Here is a 15,492-nt window from a genome sequence, read left to right on the forward strand (position 1 = left end):
GGTCGTTGGATCCACCGAAGTCTAAGTGAATTTTTTCTTCCATCTACATACGACCATGGCAGGTCTGTCGCCAGATTACGACTATCTGTTCAAGCTCTTGCTGATTGGTGACTCAGGCGTTGGTAAATCGTGTTTGCTGTTGCGATTTGCCGATGATACGTACACCGAGTCGTATATTTCTACGATTGGTGTAGACTTCAAGATTCGCACGATTGAACTGGAAGGTAAAACGGTGAAACTGCAGATTTGGGACACAGCTGGACAGGAGCGGTTCCGTACAATTACTTCTTCGTATTACCGGGGAGCGCATGGAATTATCGTTGTGTACGACGTGACGGACGAGTCGACATTTGCAAATGTGAAGCAGTGGCTACAGGAGATCGAGCGCTACGCATGCGAGGGCGTAAACAAGCTGCTCGTAGGCAACAAAGCGGATCTTACGAACAGCAAGGCTGTGGATTTTGAGTCGGCCAAGCAACTTGCTGATGAACTTGGCATTGCCTTCCTAGATACGAGTGCCAAAGATGCGACCAACGTGGAGCAGGCGTTCTTGACGATGGCCAAACAGATCAAGGATCGTATGGGCGTGTCGGCTATGCAGAATGGTAGTGCTGGAGGCGCAGGCAAGTCTACACTCAAAGTTGGCCAAGGCCAGAATGTTCAGGCTTCAAGCAACAGTGGCGGATGCTGCTAGTGGGATAGTGTGTAACTATATGAGCATATTATTTATAGAATCGCGTGATGCGCTATGATGGATAGCAAGAGAGAGAGAGAGAGAGAGAGAGAGAGAGAGAGAGAGACATTGATGGTTTACTGCGGTGAACGCGGCTGGGATGGCGACATCCGCGAGACGGTCGGCATTGGCGGCATAGGTGGCATGGAGGGCATACGGGGCATAGTAGGCATAGTAGGCATAGCATGGGGAGCTGTAGACGCCGTTAAAGAAGAGGAGGACGATGGCGCAGGTGCAGTGTCAGCCACCGGTGTGGTGGTGGTTGGCACCGCCGCTGACGCTGACACATGTGATGAGGGTGTTTGTTGAGATGCTGGCGCTCGTACCACAGACTCTTTGAGCATGGGCCGAAGCGCAGGCCGGACCGAGTCCACACGACGCCACGTCTCGACCCAGAGAGCCCGGCGGAGGGATCCAGGCGGGCCATCGACCAGGTGACCGGCCGTATGCATAACAAGAATCATATTCTTTAGTTGCTCGTCAATGGCCTCAGTCTGTGGTTGCTGCTTCGGGGCCATTTGGAGAATTTTGATCGTCGATTGCACCACACCCATCCACAATCGAAGCACACGAGCAGCGGCAGGTTTCTCCACATCATTCGGCACGCCTTCCATCAAGACGCCGACGTCTCGTACCCACGCGCGGTTCACGAGCAGACACACGAGTGTGCGTGTCTCGGCAAGTGTGATGCCAGGGTTTGATTCTGGGCCCAGTGAGTCGGCACGCGCAGTCTCGGGTGCCACGAGCGTCTCTAGTAGGGGCAATAGGATATTCCCAAACATGGCATCGAGGTGTGGTGCCACCTGTGCGGGCTCCACATCAGTAAGCATGTCAGGAGCCAAGACCACATGTTGCAGATGTAGCACGGCTGCCTTCCGTGTGGCGCGGTGTACACTTACGCACGGCTGTGCCAATGCAGCTATAAGCGGGAGCCAAAACTCAGGCCAAGCCGTCGACACGGCGGCTTCGTTAGACGCTGCTGCTGCTTTCATCAATGCGGGGATTCTTGTTCGCACGCTCGCCAGGCCTTCGAGGGCCGGTGTGCTCAGTGCGTGGACGGAGGTGATCCAATCGCTGATCTCACGCTTTTCTGTGAGTGTACGGCGAGGCGTATGATCTTCGCCGTGCCACGAGGCACGATCTGCACTCGACAGTGTCTCGCGGATCATCTCGACCAGGACCGCATACGTCACGACACTGGCATGTGGCAGCATGTGTATCGCGAGCGACAGAGCGGCGCGAGCAGCGCGTGCGCGCTTGACGCGCGCGTATGAGGCCATCAGGTGCAGGAGCGAGCGCCACTCGTCTTCCGTGACCAGTGGCAGGCATGGTTCGTCAGGATGGGTGCGTGGACGATGATCGTCTTGGTCCATGCACACAAGCTCGTCCAGTCCATGGAGAAACGCCCCAGCTACATACACATGCAGCGAACTCGGCACACCTCGAAGTGCTTGTAACACAGCGAGCAGCGGACTGTGTGCATCGGTGCCCCACTTGACGTGCGCAGCGACGAGACGCATGGCACCAACAACAGCGCGCTCCAACTCGATCGGCGGCACACGCGGCGCCTGATGCAGGCGCGAGAGATGTGCATCCATCGCGCGCGCACCGTGCTTGGCAAGGAGCGAGGCGCGTGCACCGGCCACGCTCGCCAGCTGCTCAAGCCAAAAGACAGGGAGCGGACTGAACTCGGGGCCTTTCCGCGCATTTTCAAGGCGAGTGTGTACAGCAACGAGATAGGCATCAAGTGATGCATCAGGAAGTGTGAGGACTTGCTCATGCATCTGGTCTAGCTTGCATGAAGCTAGGCAGTCGAGCGTACACAGCGTGCTTTCCATGTCCGCTGCACTTACGTCCATCGGCTCGACAGCCATGCCATGTGGCGAGAGAAAGTAGCTTGAGAGCGTCGAGAGCAGGCCTGTGCTGGTTGAGGGAGCAGCTGGCGGCGCAGCACTCTTGCCCTTAAGTGGGATCGGCACACGCACATCGCGCGACTCGTACATCGAAGCCACACTGTGTGGCAGGAGTCCATTAAGGAGCAGGCTTTCGATGCATGTGAGCAGACTGGTCCAGCTGCGGTCCAGCGATGCGCCGTGACTGTGAGCGATCGTAAACAAAACGACGGCAGCCAACTGCTGCTTGAACTGGCTGCCGAATGCAATGCTGAGCGGCGACACCATCACTTGTGCGCCTTCGTGCTCGACAGATGCATTCGCGGCTGCGTCGTGAGCGAGATCCACATTCATCAGCCCTGTCGCAGACGCTAGATGCTGTACCATGTAGTCAAAGACTTCTGACACGTCGTACGCCCGCGCAAGCACCGCACACTGCCTGCAGCCAGCAATGACCCGTTGAAGGAGATGCTCGTCTTGCAGCGTTGAGAATGCGTGCACGATGCTTGCGACAAATGGACGCCAACTGTGACGGAACATGTCGGCATCGAGATCGACACCGTGTGTCGCACAGAGCTCATTCCCCGCCCGAGCGCGACGAAGAAGCTCCTTCCACGAGTAGTCGAAGCCCAGCTGCCCGGCATGCTCCTCCGGCATGACGATCTCTCGGCGGCGAATGCCGTCGTAAATCGAGGCAAGATACTCCTGGTCAAAGTCTGCGCCATCATTCACACCCCGCAGATTGCGCTGGTAGTCGGCCGTCGACATGCGACGCGTCACTTGCGGATTGTGCAAATCCGTGTTGAGCATAATGATGCTATACGCTAGCACGTACACGGCATCCTCGCTGCGGATGCCTGGCGGCTTCGTCGAGAAGTACTTGCGCGCAAACGTCTCTGTGACGCGCGCAATCTGTTGGGCCTCGCCAGGAAGGCGGAACGCCTCACACAACGCACGCATGGCCTCGGCCACATCACACTCACGGAAGTCGAAGAGGTCGATGAATTCCGCGAGCACATCCACGTTCTCAGCTCGTGATATGTAGTCGCCCAGCAAACGCTTATCGACGAGCGGCGAGTCTTTGAGAAAGTAAGCAATGCTGCGTGCTCGTTCCCGACCAGAGTGAGCGAGGAGGTTCTGCTCCGCGAGAAACGCAATGCCGTCCTTCGGCTTGTGATTGAAGGCAGCCGCGCCCGCCGCCAAGAGTGATTTCCGCTCACGGCGCGCCCGCAGTGTACTCTGCAGCGAGCTGCCTTCGGTGTCTGGCAGCACATTTTCATGCCGAGCGGCCATGCGCTCAATGAGACTCAGCAACAGATCCAGCGCAACGAGCTGCAGTCCCGAGAACGACGTGCGCGGCGAGGGACCAGCAGCCGGCTGCGCAAAGATCGCCCGGCACAGGAACTGCGTCACTTCATCGTACACGTTGGAGCAAGTCATATCGCAATCGTAGTTGCGCCACAACATCACAAAGGTATCGGGCTCGCCATCGTCGACGGCAAGGTGACTGCACAGCGCCTCGACAAAGAGTTCCCGCATCTCACCCACGGCACACGAACGGAACGCCGTGAGTTGCGGCGGTGGCTCTGGCTTGCTGGCATCGTCGGACCAAGGCGCAGCGGACCAAGGTACGGTCGGCCGCAGCTGCTGAAGAAAGAACTCGATCAACAGCTCCTGCTGCATCTTGAGATGCGTGCGCAGTTCGTCAAAGAGAATCGTCAGCACCCGCAGGCTGTTGGCAACGAGCACAGCATGCTCGCTATTCGCGAGCTGGAACAAATAGCGGCACGCCGAGTCTTCCAGCAGCGCACGCAGTGACGGAAAGCGGGCAATGTCCGCACTGTGCGTGTCCAGCAGTGCACCAAGTAGCGAAAGTCCCAGCAGACGCATCGTCATCGTGTGACGTACACTTGCCGGATCAAGTAGTGAAATAAGGACTCGCAAAATCTCTTTGAGAGCTGGCATGCCGAACGGCGCTTCAGAGACCACCTGGCGTGCAGGTGCCTCATCAATCACTTCGTGACTACCAGGCTGGGGTGGAGAACGCATCACGTCGACGGAGCTCTTCGCATCAGCCAGTTGGGGTGTCGATGAATCTTCGGGCGTGGCAGAAGCATTCGTAGCGTCAGTCACAGGCGCCAGATCTTTCGGTGTCGACGTGTCTGCCAGTACTGCCTCGTTCTCCTGGAACGCATCCTTCCTCGTGTGTACTGCTTCATTGCCATCCTCTTGCGCACTGGGCTCCCTACGCTCTGCTGACGCCGCATCCGTGTCAGAACCACCACCAGCCGCTGGGATCGAGCGGCTCTTGGGATCTGGCATACACATGCGGATCCGGCGATCATCCTCGGCATCTGCACCGACGCGATCGGCCGTCAAAGTCGCAAGTTCCGGCTCTTGCACACGCCCGCTTACATTCAAGGCTTCATCTGCCTCCAGTGGCATATTCCGCAGCCGCGAAAATATCTCGCGGATCATACCAAGCATTTGGCGCTCGGCCGTCCGGCGAAGCGCCGTGCTGAGCCGCGTTTGACAGCACATGCTCAAGCACGTTTCCATGAGCTCGCAAACACCCTCATCGCCTAGCATATCGATCAGTGGCACGCCCGCGCGTGTCCTCGGCGCGGCATGCTCGTGCGAGGATTCTCCAAACACATTCTTGTCAAGGCTGTCATAGGCAACTCGACCGCACACGAGCGCATACATGAGGTCGAGAATCGCAAGAAGCACCACCTCATCCTTGTTGGCATCCGACGGCTCAAAGCGGCAATGACTCACGGCATGAGCCACATCCTGCACGGCCTGTTCCAAGCCGATGCTGGATGAACGAAAGAACCCACGTTCTAAAAATGCCGTCACAGCCTCCAAGGCTGTCTGTGTGACAGTACCAGTTGTCCGAGCACTAAGAATAACTCCCACAAAGTGCGAGAGCAGTGTCGGTAGTGGAATCTCCGATATATCTGAGACTGGTTAGTGGATGCGTTCGTCATTCTGTCATGGCTGGGTACAAATGCCATTGACACAAGCGCCAGCGCCAGCACCCATTCCGACTTTTCCCCACGGTCCATGTGCTTACGATACGTACCTGATACCATTCTCAGTTGCGCACGAAGCACAGTGAATCCACCCAGCAAGCCCACACTCGCTGGCTCTGTTCGTGTGTTGTCATCTGCGTCATCGTCCTCTTTCTCTTTTGAATACAACTCAGATTGAGCAAGTAGGTGTGCAGCTCTTGTGAGACTCAGTGCCGATGGACTGGTCGTTGCCGAGCTGAGGATAGCATTCGACGCATTTGATGACTGAGCCCAACGTGGACTTGTGCGCATCGCCGACGTCAGTGCATTAATGTGGCGCAGCACAATCCGTTTTTGCGACAGTCCAACGCCTGCATCTTCACGAACGCCCTGCATCTATGGCGTCTCGTGCTCTGCTTACACTGCGCCGGTCGTCGTCGACAACAACAATATATGTATGTGTGTGTGTGTGTGCGTCTTTCCCAACCGAGCCGATTTTTCCATTTGGGCCTCATTTGATCGGGCGGGGCGCACACGTCATTCCTACTCCAGCTGCTTCCAACGCCGCAAGCTGCGCTTATTGTCGTTTCTCTCTGTGTTGCGGTTGGGGACGTAAGCACGACTCATCTTGAGGTGGAGCAAGAGCTAGCCTGACTGACTCTTTGCCTAGTCCTCAAGTCCGTGCTAATTTCGGCTGAACGCGCGGCGGCCGAGTCATAGTGCCTCCTCCTATACACACCTACATACCTGCATGTTTCCGTACTCGGGCGATGGTTGTTCAGACTCACTCGGCCGTAGTATTTGGTATGTGTCAGTCAAATGCGCTCGCAACAGGTGAAATGGCGCGTGGAAGCGTGCTGGCAGCCGGCACGGCCACGCAATATGTCGAAACTCCTGTCCGACCCCACTCCTCTAGGGTTCGTATTATGCTCCACACTGCCACCGGGGCAACTGAGCTGGATCCTGAACGAGTAGCAAATCAACAGCGCTTTTCGCGCGATCTTGAGTTTCTCTCGGCGCTAAGCAATCCATACTATTTACATCAGTTATCGCAGCAAGGCTACTTTGAAGACGAAGCGTTTCTGCATTACCTCGAGTATCTTGACTACTTTCGTGCGCCGCGTTACGTCAAGTACCTCACATACCCGCAGTCGCTGTACTTTCTTGACCTTCTGAAGCATGAGGCATTTCGCTCCGCTGTCGCAGACTCTGCTTGGCCCCACGATACTGCAGCGCGTCAAATGGCCCATTGGGCTACGTGGCGCGATCCCGTCAATGTTTCATTCGGCAGTCCCCCGCGCGAATGAGAAGCAGCGCCGGAGTGACGAGGCCATCCTTGCTCCACTAATTCAGCTAGTCGACCCTGCGAGCGGTCAGCTACGTGGTCCTTTCAAACCAAACGACATTCTGTCCAAGATCGACCGCAAGGAATATGTTCTTGTTCAAGTCACGGAAGGCGCTTTCGCGAAGGGTGACTCAAAAGCGAATGTCAAACAGGAATGGTCACTACACGAACTTCCCATTTGCCGTCTTCTTAGCAAGCGCCTAGAATATGCGCGTCAACGCGACAAGAAAAAGACGCCCACTCAGTCTCAGCCAAAAGTCCTGCAGCTTTCGTGGAGCGTCACGGGCAACGATCTTACTCACAAAATTGCCAAAACACGTCGCGATCTTGAGCGTGGTCACAAGGTCCGCGTTGTTATTCTCTCCAAAAAAGGCACACGGCGCGCCCTACCTGGTAGTCAGGAAGATGAGCGGCGCACTGACATGGTGCAGCAGCTACTCACAGATCTTTGCGCACCTACGCCTGATTCAAAGCAACCCATCGCACGCGTGAACTCCGATCCTGCATGGAAAAATGCCCGGTCCCTTGTAGAATTCATGCTTGATGGCATCAGCTCTAGCTCATCGTCTTAGCCGATGAATGCTGGCAGAGCCATGTCAGTCTCGTTTCTTTCAGCATTCGTTCCTTGCTACGAGCCGATGCTCTATCCTTTTCTCCCTCCACGACTTGCCAAAATGTACGAGGACAGTACCCTCTTCTCCACTTGGCAAGAGCCTCCTTGTCTATCGCGTCCGTCGTCTTGAAGCGACTTGTACTTCCACATGGTTCAGGCCGTCAAAGAGCTCTATGAACATTATGCCTTTCTTCTCCTGCAGAATCTGCCTCGTGCTTCCTATGTATCGATAGACCAGCATGCGTATCGTACAGATACACTTTTTGAGGGCTTTAAGCTTGTGCCACCTGGCATACACTGTTTGACGTGGCAGTCAGCTGGATACGCAGATGACCGACAAGATGCGCTTGCCACAGAAGGCATCCGCTCGGCTCTTTTTCTCTACACTAAAGAAAAAGATGTTTTGTCACGCACATATGACCCCGCGTCTGACGCCTGGCTTACTCCCCCCGGCACAGATGCCAGCACGCCATTGCTAGTATCTAGGGACCATCTCCAATCCATGGACAAGTCGCTAGCACCCTACCCTGTCGACGACTATGCACTATGGCAAAGCATGACGCGGTATTTGCAAAAGAGTCGCGCGACGCTTGCGCGCATTTTCCATGTTGACGCACACACGGGCGATGCCATGTGCGATTCCTTCACGTCGATGTCTGACCGCGAAGCACGTGTGAATGTCCATGATCTCCGGCACACATATCGCTCTCAGATGCAGGGTAAAGCCTCTTCGCCGATGAGCAGCGTACCCAGTCTCGCATTCACGCCTTTTTCCCTCGCGCACAGTTGGCCTCCTGACGCACACGGCGCGGAAAGAACGCGATGGAGTATGGACAAGTCGTGGCTGCTGGAGGACGTCATGTCTCGTGCATGCGCAGCTGAACATCACGGCTCATCCCTTGCTCACGAGCCACTCTTGCGTGAGTTTGAGCTATCTTTTCTTCTGTTCCGTTGCACCAACAATGCAGCTGCCCTCGATCACTGGGCTGCTATCATTTCGCTTTTTTGTCGTGCTGCCTCCTACCTTGGTGCACCCGCTCCTCATGCATTGCATCCATGCGAATGGGATGCGGATCGACCGGCGTCGGCGCCTATGGTGACATCCTCCTCACATCTCGAGGCTCACCTTGGATGGCTCGAAGCGCTCGTTGCTCAATGGCAAGCTTTGCCACCACATATTTGGACAGACGACTTGGCCTCGTATGAAGCACCAATTCTTGACGATCTTGCCTGCCTACGTGCCAATATAGGACGGAGTCTGAGTGCTTGGGCTGCTATGACGTCAAGCACGACTACAGATCACGAGCGTTTGGTAAATGCGTGGCGGGACCTAAGTTCCATTTCACACGCACGCTTTGCATGGTCGTTAGACCAACTGCTTGATGAGGAGGTCGAAGCTGACGATTTCGAAGAAGGTGCTGATGCCCCCGTCATTGTACATATCTAGCTGTTGTAAACTAAAACCAAATTCTGCATGTCAGTCTTCCTGCCTCTCAATTCGGCAACCACGCATGTGAAATACAAGACGCGAGAAATCAGCATTGCAGAATGTAAAGTCCACACGGATCGCTCGGACAGTGCTGATAGTAATGTGATATAGGTGATCATCCGCAAAACATGTGCCTTGTATGTGTGTGCGTGTATGTGTGTTCTCGACACGTACCTATGGACGAGGTGCGAAACTAACCAAAGGCTAGATAGACATCAGTTGGGAGGCATATGCCACTGCAAGAGGACAGAAACACGTGGAGGCCAGCCACGCGCGTGAGCCTTGACCAGCGGGCCCAGCAAGCCTGTGCCAGCTTCTCCAAGCGCCGTGCATGGAGCCGCGGTTGTGTTCGTGGTGAACGTCACATCGGCCGAACACCAAAACTGCATTTGACACGTGACCGTCCAGACTCAGTTTCCGGTGCGCGCGCCAGAGACGAGAAGGAGGCAAACAGCCGCCGAAGCTTGCTCACCACCACAAAGAGACAAGACCATGGGACGCGGTATGTGCATGAATGAAAGAGACATCGCAGACGTACTGACAGCATGTAGTCATTCGTTCTCAACGTAAGAGCGGTGGTATCTTCACTGCTCACACGCGCCTGAACAAGGCGCCGGCCAAGTTTCGCCCATTCGACTTTGCCGAGCGCAACGGATACATCCGTGGTCTGGTGAAGGAGATTATCCACGACGCTGGCCGGTACGTTGATGCCACAAAGCAGGATTTTGTTGAGCGCCTTGTCGTTTTCGTACTAACATTTTTTCAGTGGTGCACCACTCGCGCGCATTACGTTCCGTGACCCTTACCACTACAAGCACAAGACTGAGACGTTCATTGCTGCCGAGGGTATGCACACGGGTCAGTTTGTGTACTGCGGTAAGAAGGCCTTGCTGAGCGTCGGTAACGTCCTGCCTCTCAGCTCGCTGCCTGAGGGTACGATTGTCTGCAACGTCGAGGAGAAGGTTGGTGACCGTGGTGCGCTTGCCCGCACATCTGGTAACTACGCGACCGTCGTTGGTCACGATGCCGATGGTACCACGTCGCGTATCCGCCTGCCGTCTGGTGTGAAGAAGACGGTGCCAAGCTCTGCTCGTGCCACTGTCGGTATTGTTGCTGGTGGTGGTCGTATTGACAAGCCATTGCTCAAGGCCGGCCGTGCCTACCACAAGTACCGTGTCAAGCGTAACTGCTGGCCTCGTACTCGTGGTGTTGCCATGAACCCCGTCGACCACCCACACGGTGGTGGTAACCACCAGCACATTGGTCACTCGTCGACGGTCAAGCGTGGCGCCGTCCCAGGTCAGAAGGTCGGTCTCATTGCTGCCCGTCGCACGGGTCTTCACCGTGGTACGGTCAAGGTGCGCGATGCTTAATGAGTGTTGTGATGCCTATGTTCTATCTTCTTTTTCTCTCCTGCTTGAGTGGCACCAAAATACAGGATCCTATAGACGCCTGCTCATCCTAGTGATGCGCCCCGTCGTGATGTACTATGTCGGTTCCTTTTTTAGCTGTGCCCACTTGGGACAAAAATGGATGCGTTTCCGCGTGTATGCTTCTGTGCTATGCTTGCTTGGATGGCAAAGTGTGTCGGGTATGGTCATTGATGTGTTTGGGTTAGGGCATGTCAGTTTCGAATGTGTAGTTTTATCGCTGGATTCGCACAAACCTTTCCTACCGAGATGAATTTGAGGCGTGTTCTATTCTATATCAACACAGAAGGCTATCTTGCTCGTGTCGAAATCGTTTCGTTTTGCCTTTCTGGCTGGTTTATTCGTATCTTTCGTCAACACAAAGAGGGTTAGCGTAACGTGTTTGGCGACCATTCCGTGATTAAAGAGCCTCCGTGGATTCATGCTCCGACCGCGCCTTAGTGTTCAACTTTTGTCCAGCAAGTTCTTTGTTCTCCATAAAATTTTTCAAATATACTAAGTCGTAGAGTTGGTCTATGGGTAAAACGGGTATTAGCTAGATGCCTCACCCCTTTCCTTTCTTCTACGATGGCTCTTGTTACTCTCTGCTAGTTCTCTTTTATCCCATACATACATACATACATACATCTTTCTAGCCAAAGACCTCTAACCTATGTGGGTTTTCTTCGACCTCCATTCATTTGATTATACTTCTTCCATCCGGTGATCTCCACCTGACCGACCGCCGCCAATGCGGACGGTCGTTGTCGGGCGATGGCTGTGTGGGTTATGGCTAGTATGGACAGGACTTGTGTGCGCCCAAGCTTCTCCTGAGGTCGGAAGAATGACGGCCAGCGAGCTCGACGTTTCGTTCGCGCATTTCTTGCCGCCAATATTCCGAGTTGTACTGATGACGGCACTGTGCATCTTGGGCTTTGCGATGGATCTCCAGGTCCTGCAGTATTGGGATATGAATATATTTCTTGGCACAGGACCCACACTGTTGCCAAGTGTAAGTGTGGGTCGCACTTCATCGCGTGCCATGGCAGCTAACAGCGGCGCGATGGCCTTGTACTTGCTTGCGCTGTGCCATGTGGCATGGGCGACATTCTGCTGGCTCATGTACCGCTTTCATGTCGACGCTTCGACAGGTGCTCGGACGATGTATTCGCAAGCGTGGGAAGTGGCTACCCTTGCAGGTCTTTTGGCATTATGGATGATCCCTGGGCCATTTCGACATATGTTGCGGACATGGAATCGGACACTGGTCCGTTTGCTGACGCCGTCGCTTCATGTGTCGGTTTCATTTACTGATGTGGTCGCAGCTGACATCCTCACATCATTCGCCAAGGTGCTGGGCGACGTATGGATATCATTGGTTGTGCTCACTTGCTTTCTGCTCGGTCGGCGAGCTGACGATTCAGTTCTATTGCGAGCAGAAATGAGCATCGCGGTCCCAATGTTAATCAGTGTGCCATATTTGATTCGCTTGCGTCAGTGTTTGTGCGAATATGTGGTGTCGAGTCAGAGACCGCGACGTCCACTGTATAATGCACTCAAGTACCTTTCATCGCTACCTGTGATCTGGCTAAGGGTGACTCCGACGCTCCTTCACGCAAGCCCCGCCCTCTCACGCATGTTCAACTGGATTTGGTATGTATGTGTACTTGTAAATACGCTCTTTTCGTTCTGGTGGGACGTTACGAATGACTGGGGCCTGGATCTGTTGCAGATCCATTCTTTCCGCGCGATGGTGGCTGAGCCACGTGCGCACTTGCCAGTTTTGCATCGTCGCTCCAGTGTCATCGACACGGATCTTACGAGTTCTGCGCCTCCCAGCATCGATTTTCGTAGTCCTGTGTCTGGCGACCCCACTGGCGACACCGGAACTGGCGGCAATGCGTTTGTACGCAGACACACCCGCCGCGCGAGTTTGCTCCGCCGACCCGAGAAGCCATTGCCACTGCCAACCACTGTGTACTGGGTGTTTTTGGTGGTCAATCTATTCTTGCGCTTCACATGGTCGCTCAAGCTCAGTTCACACTGGCAGTTCCTTGTGGAGTGGCAGCGTGGCTTGTTGCTTCTTGAAGCGTTGGAAATTGTCCGTCGGTCTGTGTGGGTCCTGCTGCGTGTGGAGTGGGAACTTGTGCGTCAAAGTCCTTCGGAACTCTGAGGCCTGTAGGAACTGGCAGGCTAGACATCCAAGCCACGTTCGGAAACACTGCTGCCATGGCCATAGATCAAGCAGGCTCAGACACGTACCGACGCAATGGAGCGTCGCCATCGCGACTGTCATTGCCACAAGCGCCTCTTCTATCTACTTCATGCGTTTCTTCGCTTGATTCACATGTGCACGCAGACGCTTACTCTTTTCACGCAGGGAAGCATTCTTCTTGCTTCGAACACCCCAGCTTTTCGACACCATCTGGAAGTTCTTACCCTTCGCCTTTTGTCGATTCGTCGAGCTGCTAGCGACCTCCTTCTTCTTCTTGCCTTTGTTACTGCCGAACTTTTCACGTCCCTCACGGCCGGCATTGATACTGGCCATACGCTCTTCATAATCAGCTTTGGCCTTTTTGCGTGGACCAAGAATATCTGATTCATCCAGTACGTCATGCGTATTGGGATTGCGCTTTTTCGACAGCTGTAGGGCAGCCAACTCACGTCGTGCACGTGCCCCTGCCGCGCCACCTGCTTTGACGGCCTCTTCAGCAGCTTGAACGCGCAGCTCATTCAGCTTAGCAAAGTCCGCAGGTGTCAGGATCTTGGTCGTTGCCAGCTCGGAAAATGTGTCCGTGCCGGCCTCAGGAGGCGCCTGTGCGGCTTCCTGGACCTCGTCAGTGCCGTGGGCGTGACTCTCCGTGTCCATAGCCTCGTCGTCCTCACTGTCAGAGCCTTGCTCCTGCCGCTTCTTCCGAGCTTGTCGGCGAATCTTCCTTGCCTCTCGGACACGCTCACTCATGGGACGGGGATCGGGCTCTTTCTCTCCCACAGTCTTCTCATTGTCACTCGCATCATCGACATCACTCTTATCCAGCTCGAAGTGCTCTTGCTCATCATCGGAGCTCACGGCAATCCAACCACCCGAGCTGTCACTATCCGATGCACTCTCAAGTTCCCAGCCATCCCATTTGGCGTCATCGTCATCATCGTCGTCGTCCTCGTTCCCATTGTTGCTGTCGTCACGCGCTGCTTGGCTGCGCTCCTTCAAGTGCTGCTCTAGCAGTTCGATACCCTGAATGCCGTGCACTTCCCGCCGGTCTACGCCGAAGCGCTCTGCCTGCTTGCCTTGGGCTAGGGACAACGCGCCAGACTTGCCACGCTCTGTGCGGTGCAACATAGCCGGATTCACCTCACGATACAGCAGCAGCAGACTTCGAGAAGCAGCACTGACACCCTTGTCTTTCGAGCGACGGTATGCGACCAAGTCTTCGAGCAGATCTTCCTCCATACACCATGGTTGCCGGCGACAAATTTCTCGGATGGCATTGATTCCGGCGGCAACAACTTCCGCACCAACACCAGGATGCACAAATGCGTACGCAATTTTGCGAATCGCAGGCGTCAGCACATCTGTTGGTGTCTGCTCATGTACTGATTGCGCGAGAGACACGAGAATGAGTGTAATGTGCAACTGATGCGGCATGAGATACTTTGCCAAGTAGCTGTAGAAGCTCAGCACCGTCAACCGATGTACACTCATGACGCGACTGAGCAGCTGCATCAGACGCACTTTGACTTCGAGAGAGTGCCGTTTGTCTCCACGGCTTAGATTCTCGAAAAGGCCCTCGGCAAATGACTGGGGATCATGCAGCAGATGGATCGCTGCCATATTCCCTGTCTCTTGGTCCGCCTCATCAAGCGCCTTGTCACTTTGTTCTTTTCGTCGACGCCGAGCCTGCGCCTGAGCAAGTTTGAGACGCCTCTCACTTGCGCGTGTCTTTTTGCCTACCTTGCTTTGATGCTCGAGCCTCCCGACGTCCGCGCCGCTGCTCTCCTGCTCCTCGTCAGAGTCATACCCAGCATTCTCAGCCGCATGCAGGTCGCCCAAGAAGAATCGCACAGCAGATGCTTGTACCTTGGGATGAGGGTGCGTACAAGCCATAGCCAGCAGTGCCACCGTTCTGGCATCTGTCCAAATGTGCCGACGCCACATCTCCGAGGCCACACGGACTGCCCACAGTGCTTCTGTGCGGCCCTTGAGTTCTGCATCAGCGCGGTGCAGTACAACGTTGGATCCTTCGGGGTTCATGCCACGCTCTACCATACCAAACAGAAGACCCTGGACCATGCGGTTGAGACGTGGGTCCTTGGACTTTTGGTTCGCATGCTTTAGATCCTGTACAATGGTATGCAACAGCGTCGACCGCATCTCTGATGAAGTCGTCGTGCTGAGAAGAGGAATGAGTGTCTTGAGAAAATCCTCGCTTGTAATAACGTTTCGATTCCGTAACAGAGTCAGCGCTCGGAAGCAGGTCTTCCGCGTGTCCGGGCTGAGACTTGCATGATGTTCAAGCAGTAGCTCACTTAAGTGTTCCGGAAGCGCTGCTGTCACGTCTGGATAACTTGGTGCAAGCTGTGCGACAAAAGACAGTAGTTGCTCGAATTTGTCTTGCTGATCTTTGCTCAAGCGAATTGTCTGCACACTAGCGCCTTCTGAGCCACTGCCTTCGATATGCTGCCCGATTCCCGACGCAAATATGCGACGCAGACTTTCATAGTGGTTCCATTGTGCGAGGAACTCTTCCGTGTAGGCCGATGGGTCGCGTTTCAGCAAATTCTGCAGTGCTGGCAAGTTGTGTGTGTCAAGCAGTCCACGTGCTTTGGACCGATATAAAAGGCCATGATCACGCACAACAGCCGTAGGACGTTCTTTGTTGATTTTCGATGAAGAGGATGAGGACCTGACCATGATAGGTGAGAATACCTCGGCCACGTCAATGCGCGTACCGTTCGTCGATCAACGTAACGCCTCGAGAGCCAAGTATAAAAGGGGC

At 54.9% G+C, this 15,492-nt stretch overlaps 7 protein-coding genes across 7 annotated transcripts; 5 read left to right on the plus strand and 2 right to left on the minus strand.

Annotated features, from left to right (window-relative positions):
- Nucleotides 1–55: 55 nt before the first annotated feature.
- MGL_2278 (uncharacterized protein) lies at nucleotides 56–694 on the plus strand (the record flags this gene model as incomplete). Its single annotated transcript, XM_001730430.1, has 1 exon — nucleotides 56–694. The coding sequence occupies one exon, from the start codon at nucleotides 56–58 to the stop codon at nucleotides 692–694; it is 639 nt and encodes a 212-aa protein (XP_001730482.1).
- A 116-nt stretch (nucleotides 695–810) lies between these two features.
- MGL_2279 (uncharacterized protein) lies at nucleotides 811–6,035 on the minus strand (the record flags this gene model as incomplete). The annotated part of the gene is made up of 2 exons (XM_001730431.1): nucleotides 811–5,499; nucleotides 5,667–6,035. The coding sequence occupies 2 exons, from the start codon at nucleotides 6,033–6,035 to the stop codon at nucleotides 811–813; spliced, it is 5,058 nt and encodes a 1,685-aa protein (XP_001730483.1).
- Nucleotides 6,036–6,478: 443 nt separating this feature from the next.
- On the plus strand, nucleotides 6,479–6,946 carry MGL_2280 (uncharacterized protein; the record flags this gene model as incomplete). Its single annotated transcript, XM_001730432.1, has 1 exon — nucleotides 6,479–6,946. One exon carries the CDS (start codon nucleotides 6,479–6,481, stop codon nucleotides 6,944–6,946), a length of 468 nt encoding a protein of 155 aa, XP_001730484.1.
- Nucleotides 6,947–7,745: 799 nt separating this feature from the next.
- Nucleotides 7,746–9,044, plus strand: MGL_2281 (uncharacterized protein; the record flags this gene model as incomplete). Its single annotated transcript, XM_001730433.1, has 1 exon — nucleotides 7,746–9,044. The coding sequence occupies one exon, from the start codon at nucleotides 7,746–7,748 to the stop codon at nucleotides 9,042–9,044; it is 1,299 nt and encodes a 432-aa protein (XP_001730485.1).
- A 534-nt stretch (nucleotides 9,045–9,578) lies between these two features.
- MGL_2282 (uncharacterized protein) lies at nucleotides 9,579–10,459 on the plus strand (the record flags this gene model as incomplete). Its single annotated transcript, XM_001730434.1, has 3 exons — nucleotides 9,579–9,588; nucleotides 9,638–9,785; nucleotides 9,853–10,459. The coding sequence occupies 3 exons, from the start codon at nucleotides 9,579–9,581 to the stop codon at nucleotides 10,457–10,459; spliced, it is 765 nt and encodes a 254-aa protein (XP_001730486.1).
- Nucleotides 10,460–11,537: 1,078 nt separating this feature from the next.
- On the plus strand, nucleotides 11,538–12,668 carry MGL_2283 (uncharacterized protein; the record flags this gene model as incomplete). The annotated part of the gene is made up of 1 exon (XM_001730435.1): nucleotides 11,538–12,668. One exon carries the CDS (start codon nucleotides 11,538–11,540, stop codon nucleotides 12,666–12,668), a length of 1,131 nt encoding a protein of 376 aa, XP_001730487.1.
- A 144-nt stretch (nucleotides 12,669–12,812) lies between these two features.
- MGL_2284 (uncharacterized protein) lies at nucleotides 12,813–15,407 on the minus strand (the record flags this gene model as incomplete). Its single annotated transcript, XM_001730436.1, has 1 exon — nucleotides 12,813–15,407. The coding sequence occupies one exon, from the start codon at nucleotides 15,405–15,407 to the stop codon at nucleotides 12,813–12,815; it is 2,595 nt and encodes an 864-aa protein (XP_001730488.1).
- Between the last annotated feature and the right edge of the window lie 85 nt (nucleotides 15,408–15,492).

This window comes from Malassezia globosa (genome assembly GCF_000181695.2).
Source record: "Malassezia globosa CBS 7966 chromosome Unknown mgl_sf_5.2, whole genome shotgun sequence".
NCBI lineage: Eukaryota > Fungi > Basidiomycota > Malasseziomycetes > Malasseziales > Malasseziaceae > Malassezia > Malassezia globosa.